Source organism: Populus trichocarpa, chromosome 15 (assembly GCF_000002775.5).
Source record: "Populus trichocarpa isolate Nisqually-1 chromosome 15, P.trichocarpa_v4.1, whole genome shotgun sequence".
NCBI lineage: Eukaryota > Viridiplantae > Streptophyta > Magnoliopsida > Malpighiales > Salicaceae > Populus > Populus trichocarpa.
The window spans coordinates 1,323,430-1,337,905 of record NC_037299.2 but is presented as its reverse complement, the minus strand read 5'-3'; the positions used below and the strand labels follow the sequence as shown (position 1 = coordinate 1,337,905).

Below are 14,476 nucleotides of genomic sequence, written 5' to 3'. Positions count from 1 at the left end.
TGAAATAGAAACTCCTGGCAAATAGTCTTGAATTCTGAAACGTTGAGGAAGTCTATTTCTATTTTATGGACTTGGAGGCCAAGCTGAGAACCGAACCGTGATAATATTGTTAATTTTTTATTTTAGTATTTTTTATTTTTTTTATGGAGTGATTGGTACATCATGCTTGTTATTTGTAAAATGTTTTTTATTTATTTGATATCTCCCTAACGATTAAATTAATGTTGATTTAGAGAGAAATCAATTATATTTGTAAGAAAATAGCTTTTTAGGTTAGATCTATCATTGTAAAATAAAGAAAAAAAAATTGAAAAAATTATCTTATTTTTTTATAACTCTTAAGGTCTCTCCTAGCATATTGGTAAAATATATTTATCTTGTCAGAGTAAAAATTCTCTTACGTATTAGGATAAGATATTACTGTCTTGTCAGGATAAAAAAAAATCTCTTACGTATCATGATAATAAATCCATGTCCTGTCAGGGCAGAAAATATCTTTGACTTGTTAGGATAAAATATCTTTATCATGTCAGGATAGAAAATATATCTGATTTGTCATGATAAAAATATTTCAGACTTATCAGTATAAAAATATCTATAACTCACTGTCCATCATGAAGCTTAAGATTCTTCCGAGTTAAAAAAAAGTTTTTCTAGAGTTAAAAAAAAACATAAGCTTGTCTGATAAATTGCTAGACTTATAGACATAGGCTTACCAACTAGTCAAACTCATACATATTTTGGCTCAGTACTTGATTAAGTCTAGAGATGATAGTTCTAACAGCTTATCAGACTCATATACATCTGAGATCAATGTTATATATATAAACAAACTTAACATTAGGTTAATTCCAGCGGTCAATCGTATGGTTCGCCATGTTAATAAAATTTTGATATTTTTAACACAATAAACTGTGCTTGATATTTTTAACGGGACCAACCATTCTATTAGCTGTGTTAACTGTTAACACACGCAGTGTTTTTTTTTTTCACACGCTATGCCCATTTCCATTTAGGTATTCCTGGTCTGATGCATATGCGTTGGTCAACTTGGCACATTGCTTTCGGTTTGGCACTGAAATTTTGTTAATTGCTAAGTCATGGTTTTCAGTGTTGGCTGTTTATTTTTGTATTTGAAAAGCATTTTAAAAAAAAATTAAAATTTTTTATTTTTTTTTAAATTAATATTTTTATATGTTTTTAAATTATTTTGATGCGCTGATATCAAAAATAATTTTTTTTAAAATAAAAAAAATTATTTTAATACATTTCTGAGTGAAAAACACTTTAAAAAACAACCGCAACCACACTCCTAAACATACTTAATACAACTATTAATTTAGATTTTTTCCCCAATAATTTGGGGCAATACTGTAAAGGGCAAAGAAGTGTTTTAGTTCAAAATCTCTCAGTCATGATCGTTTATTCAGCTTTTTTTTTTAAATCCTAATAAAACAAATTTAATTACACAAGTTAACCCCTAAATCTGATTTTAAATATAATTTTTTTTAACAAAATGTGAACACTTTAGTTGATCCAATTTTGGGAAATCTTCTTGTTACACCACTAACATTGCCCCTAATAATTTTGATTTAAAATGTATTAAAATAATATTATTTTATTTTATTTTTTAAAAACTAATTTTTAATCGCAACCCATCAAAACAATTAAAAATAAATAAAAAAATTAAAACAATTTTTCTTAAAAGAAGAAGAAGCAGTAAACGTTACCTTGACACTAGATATTCATGGGGGCAGACATTCACGCAAAAGTCATAGGTTATTATTGTTTCTCAACATATTTTATGTTAGAAGAAATCAAATCTCTACCGGTAGCTTTGACTTGTGTACCAAAGATTAAAAAAATAAACCAGTACAGTTGGTGGCTCTTTGTCTAGCAATTATATTTATGGCGTCAGCTCAGCTATGAACAGTGAATACAGAATCCCTCTTCTTCTTCTACCTATAGTTCTTGATCTGCAGTTGACCATTTCAATTGCTTCTTGGGTGAGATTTATTAAAATTTAATCTGATGGAGTTTTGAGTCATTTTTAACAGTGAAAATCCTATTCTTTCTTGATTCATCGTTTTGACTGGGTAGAATATGAAGAAGAGTCGATGGAAATTGTACAAAAAAATATTAAAAAAAAGTTATGCCTCCTCTTAAATCAAGGAAAATAAATAAATAAATAAACCTCAATCCTTTATCATCTTATAAAATAATTTAATCACATTGTTTTGAGTGTTTGTTTTTGAGTCACAACTTAGTTTTTAAAATACTTCTTAAGTTATTTTTTATTAAAAAATATTAAATTAATATATTTTATTTTTTAGATAATTTTAATATGTTTATATCAAAAATAAAAAAATTATAGAAAATATATTTTAAATTAAAAAGTATTTTTAAAAACATATTGTGACATAATACTAAACTCAGAACCCCTTTCACATGTAAAACACAAATCTTTTTGAGACTAGAGACAACTTTGTGAGCAAATTTGAAGTTCAACATTTTAACATTCAAATTCTTTTTTTTTTTCCTCGTTTTGTTAGTTCAGCAATAAAAAACTTAAAAGCCTAATTTAAGTTATTATATCATTAGATCAATCGTCGTTCAATGAGTGCAGTCTGGCCATTTCGAAACATTGCAGTTATCGAAGGAAAGCGCGACCCATTAGCACTAACTTGACTTCTTGGCTCTTGCCTCGGCCAGTCACCCCCTTTGACAGCAACTCTCTTTGGGATTTCACTTCTCTTCCTTTCTCTCTCTATACTCTAAACTAAGCTAAACCATACCAGTAAGGGAGAGGAAACGCTCAAAGAAGGGACCTTTACACATTTTCCAGGAAATTTCCTTCCTTCCTTCTTCAATCACATGAATGATTTAAGAAAAAGTAAGTCTCTTTATCTTCCTTTGATACTAACAAACAAAGCCAACCTTTTGTTTACAACAATCACTTGGATTTCTTCCTCTTTAGAGGTACCATTCTCCCTTTCCCTCTCTTAAAAACCCTCCCTTTTTCCTTAAAAATCCTTGTCTTTCTCTTACATGTAGTTTAATTTTGCTTCTGTTGGTTGAGTTTCAGTTTATTCTCTTATGGGGTATTTTAGTTCTGCTTATCTTTTTTTTTGTTTTTGAATTTTGCAACAAGTACTTTAAAGTTGTCCTGATTCTGGTTTTCTGTTTAATTTTGGAAAATATTTTTCCATGAAACTTAACTTTCACAAAAACAAAGGTCATTTATTGTATATATTTGTTGTGTGCCTGTCTATTGGCTGTCAAGGTATTATTTTTGTAAGGATTTTAGTGTCATATCTGCAATTGGGTGTGTCCTTTGGAAAATCTCTCCAGGTGTCACTTTTATGTAATTCTAAAAAAAAAAGTCTTTGATTAACCGTACCATTTCCGTGAGTCTATAAAATTTTCAACAAGTGTGTGAAGATAGGGTTTCTGAGTTTGTTTTATCCAATGTTTTATAATCCATTTTGTGTTTTAACAGTCAGTTTTAACTATTAGGGTTATTGTTTCTATAAATTATGATTCCAAATGTTCATGAACTGCAAAGGGTTGCATTTGCTGGAGTAGGGTTGAACAGGAATGCATTAATACAAGTTTTATTATTATTTTTTTTATTGTACTTACTGTTTTTCTTGCAGGGGTTGGCATTTTAGTAGATTAGTGCGCAGTATATGAAGAAGTTTCTTGGATTTAATTTTTTGATTAAAGGTTGATTTTTTTATTGTGGACTACCACTTAAATTAAGCCAGAATCATGAATCAACCACAAGAGAAGTTTGTGAGGTTAGTTCATTTCCACATTGCAGATATTTGTTAACTTAAGTGTTTTATTTACTTTTGATGGCATTTTTATGCTGGAATTTAAGGAACAATTGTAACATTTCAGAATTACATTTCTTAGACATGCAAGCAAATGATAATTGATGCATCATCTGTACTGCTGCTTCACATAGACGCGGAGAGAATGAGGGTGCTGATTGCTTGCTTTTAAAAGTGAAGTTTTGTATTACTGTTCCATCATGGATGCCTTTGTAGCATTAATGGTCAATACGTTGCCAAGTTTTGTTGTTATATTGGAACCAACTTTGGAATCTCCACTTATTATGCATTGTTTAACAAGAATGAATTACTATTCTGTAATTTGTTATTAGCAACTTTTAACTGCCAGCGTCACTGCCAGTTCCCTTTCTCTTCTCCCCAGCCATCATCATTGCTATTGGTTTTTTGCATCTAATAGCTTACATCCAGGTGTGGTCTCGAGATGTTATATAATTTTGGTGTTGCATTTCGTGCTTCTGTGATTGCTTGTTGCATATTTGATGTTCAATTTAAGTGGATGGTTTAGAGTGAGGGTAAACCATTATGTTGATAATGTGTTGTTCAGGTTTCAAGATTGGAAATCAGAGAAAACTACTGAAGGTCGGTATTCTGCAAGTAATGGGATATATCCAGGAAAAATTAGAACAACAATAAGCTCAGTTTCGGAGAAGGTTCAAAGAGGATTGGAATCTGGTTCTGCAAGCTTTAGAAGGATTTCAAAATCATTAAAATCACATTCATTCAACAGTGAGTTTGCTTCCAAGCAGAAAATTCTTGACCCACAGGGGCCTTTCCTTCAAAGGTGGAACAAGATATTCGTATTATCATGCGTGATTGCTGTTTCACTGGATCCTTTGTTTTTCTATGTCCCTGTGATTGATGATAAGAAGAAATGTCTTTCTTTGGACAACACGATGGAGATTACAGCAAGTGTTTTGCGCTCTTTTACGGACATCTTTTATATACTACATATTATATTTGAATTCCGCACTGGATTCATCGCTCCTTCTTCTCGGGTATTTGGAAGAGGTGTTTTGGTTGAGGATACTTGGGCAATAGCTAAGAGATATCTATCATCATATTTCTTAATTGACATTCTGGCAGTCCTTCCACTCCCACAGGTAAAGGAACTTCTTTTCCCTGCCTATATACTGTTTGTGACATGCTTATCAGACACAGTATTTACAAAGAGGACTATATTTCATTTGGCCTTTATACTTGTGATGGATACTTAAACTTGTTTTCCTAAGGTGAACACGGAAGAACTTTGTGCCTGTATATAACCCTCATTAGTGGACCTTGAACTGTGAATTGGGGTCACTTGAGATTGTTATGTGAGATATCCATGGGTTTATCCATGGAAATTCTCCATCCACCATCAAAGTTTTTCTTCACTTTTCCTTTGCCCTATCCTTTTAATCAATCAGATGCTCCTTGTACCATGGGGAATACACATATGCTATCCATGTGGCAGAAACTGGGAGGATAGGTTTATCTCCCAAAACTAAATGCTTTTTGTATCTAATACTAAAATTTGGCATTTTATCAAAGCAAGTTGCTTGAAGAACCATAGTTTTCAATTTTTTTGCTCTTGGGAAACTTTTACTGGTCAAAATCTTGGCTTAGTTGGCATTGTTATTTATAGAGTTTGATGTGGCTTGTGGGCTTCTAACTCGCTGCTCAATTTCCAGGTGGTGATTTTAATTATCATTCCAAAAATGGGCGGCTCAAGTTATTTGAATACAAAGAACTTGTTAAAATTTGTTGTTATCTTCCAGTATGTTCCAAGGTTTGTGCGAATCTATCCATTATATAAGGAAGTTACAACTTCTGGCATCCTTACCGAAACTGCATGGGCTGGAGCTGCATTTAATCTGTTTCTGTACATGCTTGCGAGTCATGTAAGTTTGACTTACTTGATCTGTGTTTAATTTATAGTAAAATAGATGAGAAATCTACTGCATGTGCCATTCATATATATATATATATATATATATATATATATATATATGTTGAATAAGCTATCCATAGGATAGTTTATGTTGGGATCAACTAAGGATGAGCTGGCCTAATAAACACTCGTTACCTTAACACTATTATGTCAATAAAAGTTTTAAGGGAATGCATTTTAAACTGAGGTGGCATCAAAAGGTTGATCAATTATGTCTACCGGTATATATAATGATATTCATCTTTTGTTGTACAATTATTTCAATGAATTCTACCATTTTTCTATTTGTTTACTCAGATGTTTTATTAGTTTGTCCTTTATCGTGTCATGTGAACTACACTCCATGCATTTTAATGTTTTATATGCTCTTGACATGTGCTCATATATATATTTTTTTAAGTGGATTTGGTGCTTGGCTCATTCTATTGAACACGAAATGATATGTTGGATCTATTGATAACTGGGTCTATTGATAACTGAAGAAGATTATGGAAAGGGTTGCAACTTTTCATAATTTGAAAGTTTTGTCATTGTCTTTCATGAATTCATTTCTGTTTAAAACCTGATTAGATTAAGCATGCTGTATTATGCCAGAGCTCTCTCTCTCTCTCTCTCTCTCTCTCTTTTCTTTTTTCTTTTTTCTTTTTCGGAGTCAGAATTTGATTGTGATTGGAAGTGCATCTTCTGGCTTGAAGCATAACTTTCAGACTACTAATTGGTTTAACTCAAATTTTAGATACTTGGAGCCTTTTGGTATTTGTTCTCAATAGAACGAGAAACAAATTGTTGGAGAAAAGCTTGTGGGAAAAATTGTGGATGCAAGCCTGAACTTTTGTTTTGTGATAGAGATGTTGTTGGAGATGTCACATTTCTGGATGGTTATTGCCCGATACAAACACCAAACGAAACAATCTTCAATTTTGGAATATTCCTTGATGCCCTTCAGTCTGGTGTTGTTTTGTCGTCCATGGATTTTCCACAGAAGTTCTTTTACTGTTTTTGGTGGGGCCTGCAAAATCTGAGGTAACCGTCATTTAAATTATTTTCACATTACCGGGTTTATGCATCATCAATCAAGGCAGAAAGGCTGAACACTAAATTATGAAGTGATTAGTGTTCGTAACCTCATTCGGTAAAAGACCACTACCCAATTATGTTCTATCTGAACTCTTTAGAGAGAGTATGTGAGAACAGTCCTGTCCTTTTTTCATGAGATGGTTGTACTGAAACCTACAAGTTTGTAAACATCCTTTTAAAAATATTGTGGTTTATGTTCTGCAAAGGTCTCTGCTTTATAATAGTTATGATCACCATTTTGTTATTTAGGGCTTTTGAATCTTGGTTATGTGTCCCCCCTCCCCTGACAGTGCATGCATGCACACACCAATGATGTTGTGATTGTCTCTTTGAATCTTGGTTTTATGTCCTCTTCTTCAGTCCATTTCTCTTTTTTTTTTTTTTTTTTTGCAGTCCAACTCCTTGTATATTTTTATGCTCTCTGCATTCATGTCCTGTAATGAACTATTGGTACTGAAAAGGTTCTCTGATATCTCATGTGTGTCTTTTGCAGTTCTCTTGGTCAAAATCTTCAAACAAGTACCTATGTTTGGGAAATCTGCTTTGCAGTTTTCATTTCTATCTCCGGCTTGGTACTATTTTCATTTCTCATCGGAAATATGCAGGTTGGTATTATTATCTTTATTTTATATCTCTTTGTAATGCAGTTATATGCGGCAGAGTTGAGTAGAACTTTTTCTAATTTCAAGCAGGAGTTTATTAAATTTTTATTGTTGGGAGCATGCATCTTATGCTTTCATGCCATGGTCCCAAAATTGAGTCCCACAAACACCTGATCAAGCATTCTTTGATCAGTAATTAGAAGGACCTTCCTTATAGTTTGCATCTGGTGGTATTGGTAGGGTAGCTTAGTCTTTAGTGGAATCTCTCATTAACAATATGTACAATATGAAGGCGCTAGGATTTATTTCTTTTTACTTTTCTGTCATCTTTGTTTTTCTTATTTTTTTGTTCTTTGAAAAAAAAGATCTAGTATCTGTGATGCTGCTTTGAGAATAGTAAGTAGGATTCTTATTCATTATGGCCACCAATGACATGCTCCTTGGTTTGCTTAACCATTGCCAAAGGGTTACCATCTTGATTTTTGGACTATCCAAGGAACATGGGTTCCTGAAAGTTCATAAATAGTTTAGTTTACAGATCAAGCATGAGATATTTGTTAATGAAATGGTTGAGAGACATCTTTTATTTTCACGATGCCCATATCTTTTGTGTTTTGATGAACTGAAGTTATTCTTAATCAGACATATTTGCAATCCACAACTACAAGATTGGAGGAAATGAGAATCAAAAGACGAGATGCAGAGCAGTGGATGTCCCATCGCTTGCTTCCAGATAATATAAAGGAGCGGATTAGGCGGTATGAGCAATATAGATGGCAAGAAACTAGAGGTGTTGATGAAGAGACCCTTGTCCATAATCTTCCCAAGGACCTTAGAAGAGACATTAAGCGTCACCTCTGCTTGGCTTTGCTCATGAGAGTGAGTTATTCATCTTTTTGTAATTTCCACTGGTGTTGCACATATTGATGGTGATTTAACTGATATTTCCCTTGCTACTACCTGCAAATGTTGGCTTAATCTCCTTGTGGTTTCAAATGTTCTTTCAAATTACATCTTTGGGTAGCAATTTATTGATATGACTAGTTGATCTGCATTTATCATTTGAGAACTATTTAGTGCACTTTTATTGGAGATGACTTGAGTAGTCATGTCATGAGAATCCTTTAAACCACCCATTTTGGAGAAAGGTTCATTTTTCTATAGTTTTTTTTTTTTGTTTTTTTTTCCATGAGTGTTATATGAAGAGGTTTAAGCTCTTATTGCCTGCTCATTTTATTTTGCATGCATACTCCACGATCCACAAAGAAGAAAGGCTGCCAGAAATTACTTTGCGAGTTGAAATTTCATTGCATCCTTGGTTAACTACTAGATGTTTAATTTCTTCTCTTGTTTGGGATGTGATTCTCAGGTGCCGATGTTTGAAAAAATGGATGAACAATTACTAGATGCTATGTGTGACCGTCTTAAGCCAGCATTATACACAGAGGAGAGCTACATTGTTCGTGAGGGTGACCCGGTTGATGAAATGCTCTTTGTTATGCGGGGCAAGCTATTGACCATGACCACCAATGGTGGAAGAACTGGCTTCTTCAACTCTGAGTACCTCAAGGCTGGTGACTTTTGTGGAGAGGAACTTCTCACATGGGCTTTAGATCCCCACTCCTCATCTAATCTGCCTATCTCAACTAGAACAGTTCGAACCATTACGGAAGTTGAAGCCTTCGCTCTAATGGCCGATGACTTGAAATTTGTTGCTTCTCAATTCCGGCGGCTCCACAGTAAGCAGCTCCGGCACACTTTCAGGTTTTACTCACAGCAGTGGAGGACATGGGCAGCCTGTTTTATACAGGCTGCATGGCGCCGTTATAGTAAAAAGAAGCTCGAAGAGTCTCTTCGGCAAGAGGAAAACAGACTACAAGATGCATTAGCCAAGGCTAGTGCGAGCTCACCAAGTTTAGGTGCCACAATATATGCCTCCAGATTTGCTGCTAACGCTTTGCGTGCTCTACGGCGTGGTAGCAATCGCAAGTCAAGGGTACCGGATAGAGTTCCACCAATGCTGCTGCAGAAGCCAGCAGAGCCTGATTTTACTGCTGAAGAATGAATGACGGGAAGTATGCTACTTTTCATAATTTGTGCTTTTGATTGTTTGTAGAAACTAGACCAACTTTTTCCAGCAAAATATTAGATAAAAAAAAAAAAATCAAGAAAGGAGAGCTTGGCACAATGTTATAGCAGATGGCTGCAGTTAGTGGGTGTTCCGAGGCCTGTATATGTATATGTATATCATGTTGTATATGGAAGTGTTCAATTGTTTCCTGAGTTGATTTATGTTCATAGTTTAGAACAGAGAAATCTAACAGGATGTAATGAATTAGTGCAGAGTGGTGTCTGAATATGCAGAACTATGTTAAGGGAAGGCATGCTAGATTACTTATTCTAGCCTTTCTTATTTTTTTATTTTATTAAGAATATCACTAATTGATTTGTTTCTCAAATAATTATTAAGATGTTGCATGTCATCATCCTATTGGTTAATCATTGGTCAATTGATGACAAATGGTCAAACTAACATAGCTTCACCATAGAGATAGACAGAAGAATACATGTCAAGATGCTTTTCAAGGGCAAGAAATGGAATAAGCTTTTAGTTTTCACCATTGTAGGGATCAAATTGAAAACATTTTTAGAAAATGGACTGAATTTATTATATTGTTAGAGGTGAGCCACGCCCGCGCCTACTAAACAACTCCCGATTGACAATCTAGAAAATCCAGAAATTTTCCCAGTAGTTAGATTTTTTGAACATAAAATCAATTGTTGGATGTTCAAATAGTTCGGATATTATGAACATAACATAGTATGCATTTCAAAACATGACATGACAAATCATGTTTTAAATTTCATAATTAATTTTGGAATTAATAATCTAAAACAAAAAGAAAAAAAAAATTAATAGTCTGTTTGTTACCATTCACTGTTTTCTATTTTTAGAAAATCAAATATTCCAAAACATGCATGGCAATAATAATAATAATAATATATTTGCAAGGGATATAAAGATAATAATGATAGTATTTGTGAAGTTAATGATAATAATGAAGATGTTAAAGAAAGTGATGGTTGTGAAAGAGTTAGATAAAAATGTTGGCTGTGGTATTTAAGACAGCTGATATCGTGTTTCTTAAAAAAATAATTTATTTTTTATTTTTAAATTTTTTTAATGTGTTGATGTTAATTTAAAAAAGAAAACTAAAAAAATATTATTTTGATATATTTCCGAACAAAAAACACTTTGAACCGCAACCATTACCACACTTCCAAATACTTCTTTAGTGATTGTGATATTTTGATGATGATTGTGATGATGATAACAAGGATAATATTTTAATAATGATAATACTAATGATGATGATATTTTAATAATGATTATGATAATAGTAACCAAAATGATATTTTAATAATTATAGTATTAGTGAAGTTAATGATATTTTGAACCGCAACTACTACTACACTCTCAAGCATCTTTTTAATAATAATTATATTTTGATGATGATTGTGATAATAGTAATGATAGTGATATTTTAATAATAATGATATTAATGATGATGATATTTTGATAATAATTATGACAATGATAACGAGAATGATATTTTAATAAATAATCTAGAAAATTATTAATTATTTCTTAACGAATAGCCGAAATCATTAACATCATGTTATGTCAATATCAAGTAGATTTCTTTTGGCGAAAGTGATGTAGTAATTTTTCTAATTATAAATATGAACAATCAAACATAAAATAAAATGCTTATGACCTTAAAAATATCATGATTTTCACATTCAAATAATTATTTAAAAAATGCATTGAGATCTTCAATGTAATTTAATGAAAAAAACTATGTTAATTTCTTTTTTAATCCTCAATTATTTTTTACGTGAGCTGTTTATGGAATAAAACGTACAATAATGGAATAAAAAGAGAATCACATTCTAAATAAACTCTTTATATATCACACAACTACCTATTAAATAGAAAATTACTTCTCAAATCAACAAATAGAATTTTAATATTAATATTTATTAAACTATTTGATAGCCTATCATCTCAATTATATAAATCACATCTTACAATCTACACATTGTCAAAGGAGTTAAGTTAAATACTCATAACTTCATTGCCATGTTATATATTAATAATGTTTTTTAAAAGTCTGTTTATTATTGTGGTAATGATTATTTTTTAAAGCGTTTTTTGCTTGAAAATATATTAAAATACTGTTTTTTTTAATTTATTTTTGATATCAGCACATCAAAATGATTTAAAGACATAAAAAATTAATTTGAAGTAAAACAATAGTTTTTTATAATTATTTTTAAAAATATTTTTAAAACATAAAAACAAACGAGTTTTATATTCTTTGAAACAATTGATATATTCTGTTAACTTCATTAAGAAACCTCAAAAAACCCGAAAGTTAACTTCATCTAATGTTAGTTAACCAAGATCTGCTCCCTTGATGATAAATTGATAGATTTGATTTTATGAAGATTAAATTGTTGTTTTAGGAAATTGAAGTGTCTTTACTTTGATTTAGGTCTCATATATCTATTATATGAGATTTTGTTCCTTCTACATCTTTAAATTTAATATAATTATATTTTTATCTCCATTTGTTTAGGTTAAATTTAGGAAAATAAAAAGGGAATTTAGACAATAGATATAGTATGGTATTGTAAGAAATATAAAATTTAATCTCTAAATGGATATACTTATTTCAACCCACTTAAACCATATTCTATCACTCCATTTAAATTGCCTGTCTTATTTTTACCAAGCTTATGATTTGACGCATAGGGACTTAATTGACTCTTATAATTTAAATAATACATTATATTTATTGTAAAATATAAGGACACAAATTCACATAAGGATGTATTTGTAAAAAAAATAAAATAGAAAGACTAAAGTAAAATTTTAAACAAAAGACCAAAACGAATACAAACGAAAAAATCATTTTGTGGGCTGAATTTTTAAACGGGTTAATGGGAATTAGTAGCTTCGGCCACCTTACTCCCACTCTCCCAACACAAAAAAAATCATAATAATAATATCAATCACAGTTATAAAATACAATCACAATTATAACATTAGTTGATCCTAAAATATCATAAACTTTGTAATAAATTCTATGAAGAGGTGTTGATACTAATTTTTATGTTTTTCAATGGAGGACATTTCTCTGTTTGATACTGATGTGCTCATAACTTCTTCTTTTTTTGGATTCGAGGAAACTTCATTTCCTGGAAAGCACATTTTGTGGGTCCAGATGAGCGAGTAAAACCCCGATTATCCCAGATACTTACAAGAGGTGTACGCCCTGACTCGAACTCGAGACTTACTGTGCAGATCTCAAGTTCTTTACCATCACGTCACGCCCCTTGAGTACTGATATGCTGATAACGAGTGCACAGACACAATCATAGAGGTTTCAAATGTGACTCTCATTTATGAATCTTTCCTTTTATCTTTAATATTTATGCAGTTGCTTATAACGCTGGTTGATTCTCAAAAAAGGTGAAAAGAAATTCTGCTTGCTCAACACAAGATTGAAAAGACATGATAAGTGGCAGGGATAACCTCTATACTAGCTAGAAAAAGAAGGGAAAGAAGAAGACAGCTTGTTCTTTATTCAATATTCTACCAGAAGTTATAAGGGGCTGCAGAGAGAACATATTAAAGTTCTTTTCCGAACAATTTTGGTGGGCCATGCATTCATAACTTTATATATGTATACTCTCCATGCACTTCACATGTTACCGCATAAAAAAAAATCGAGTCTAGCTCAAACAACTAATTACTTCTTAATTAATAAAGACCAGAAATCATTAACTTTTCTTAGATACTAGGTTAATTTACTCATAGTTATTAAACCTGATAAATTAATATAATAATTTAAAATATAATTTAAATTAAGTTTATTTCAAATAATTGTTGACCCGAGTTCAATTTCTGTTGATTCGGTAAAAGAAGGATTAAAAAATTATTTTTTTAGATAAAAATAACAGACTTAAATTAACCGGATAATTTTAATGACCCGAGCTCTTAAATTGATTTAATTAAATTCTAGACTGAATGGACGTGACAGCCATAATTTATATAAATCATTAACATATACTTGATTTATATTTGCATCATTTCTGTGGTTATTTAGTTCGAAAAATTCTACATTAGGTCTGGATTTTATTTTCGAACTAGTGTAGTTGCAAACTTATTTTCTAAAACAAAGATCTTTTTCACATAATGGCATTAAAATATATATTGAAAAAAAAGATGACATGCAAATTGAAAAAAATAAGAATTCTTTGGCACAAATTAACTGATATTAATTTTAATATATATTGAAAAGGAAAATTAAGCTCCCTCTCCATTCCTTGTATTTGAAAACCTGTAATATTTTGCTTTCATATTCCATAAACAACCAAAATAAATACAGGTATAAGTATTATATTAAATTACTATGACATTTAAAGTTTAAAATACTAATCTCAATTTGTTTTACTAATTATTATCACTACAACTAAAAACTTGAGCTCAGTTTAACTAATCATATAAACATAACAAATCATATAAACAATGAATCATGTTAAATAAATTTGTGTTTAATTTTTATCTTATATATTTACAAAATATGAACTATTGTTATGAATAAAGAATAATATTTTATCTAGCCATATATTATTCATAATATGAACTATATAAGCATATAATTTAATATTTATAGGATTTTGAATCAAAATAAATACAAGTATAGAAATTATATTAAATCACTACATGACATTTAAAATTTAAAATGATAATCCCATTTTTTTTAAACTAATTTATATACTAAAAATCTTATAACAAGTTTATATGCTTAATCTATAGTCATTTTAATTCAAATATCACAATAATAAATTTATTCGCAACACAATAACTTGATTGTTTTGTTTCATGGCACAACGTACGCAACACAACAAAACACGATGAACGGACCACAACATTAACC

General features: G+C 31.0%; 1 protein-coding gene across 2 annotated transcripts; it reads left to right on the top strand.

Moving 5' to 3' along the window:
• Positions 1 to 2,539: 2,539 nt before the first annotated feature.
• LOC7453833 (cyclic nucleotide-gated ion channel 1) lies at positions 2,540 to 9,928 on the top strand. Of its 2 annotated transcripts, none has more exons than XM_024586682.2 (8): positions 2,540 to 2,979; positions 3,657 to 3,800; positions 4,402 to 4,957; positions 5,528 to 5,737; positions 6,524 to 6,810; positions 7,358 to 7,469; positions 8,109 to 8,345; positions 8,836 to 9,928. In XM_024586682.2, exons 2-8 carry the CDS (start codon positions 3,772 to 3,774, stop codon positions 9,529 to 9,531), a joined length of 2,127 nt encoding a protein of 708 aa, XP_024442450.2. In that variant the 5' UTR covers positions 2,540 to 2,979; positions 3,657 to 3,771; the 3' UTR covers positions 9,532 to 9,928. The 2 variants fall into 2 exon arrangements, with proteins under 2 accessions (XP_024442450.2, XP_024442449.2); XM_024586681.2 differs by having other exon boundaries at positions 2,541 to 2,893.
• Positions 9,929 to 14,476: the final 4,548 nt, after the last annotated feature.

Coding starts and splice junctions, on each gene's coding strand:
- LOC7453833 (XM_024586682.2), top strand. CDS start 3,772: ATGAATCAACCACAAGAGAAGTTTGTGAG. Junction 3,801..4,401: donor CCACAAGAGAAGTTTGTGAG/GTTAGTTCATTT, acceptor TGTGTTGTTCAG/GTTTCAAGATTGGAAATCAG. Junction 7,470..8,108: donor TTCTCATCGGAAATATGCAG/GTTGGTATTATT, acceptor ATTCTTAATCAG/ACATATTTGCAATCCACAAC.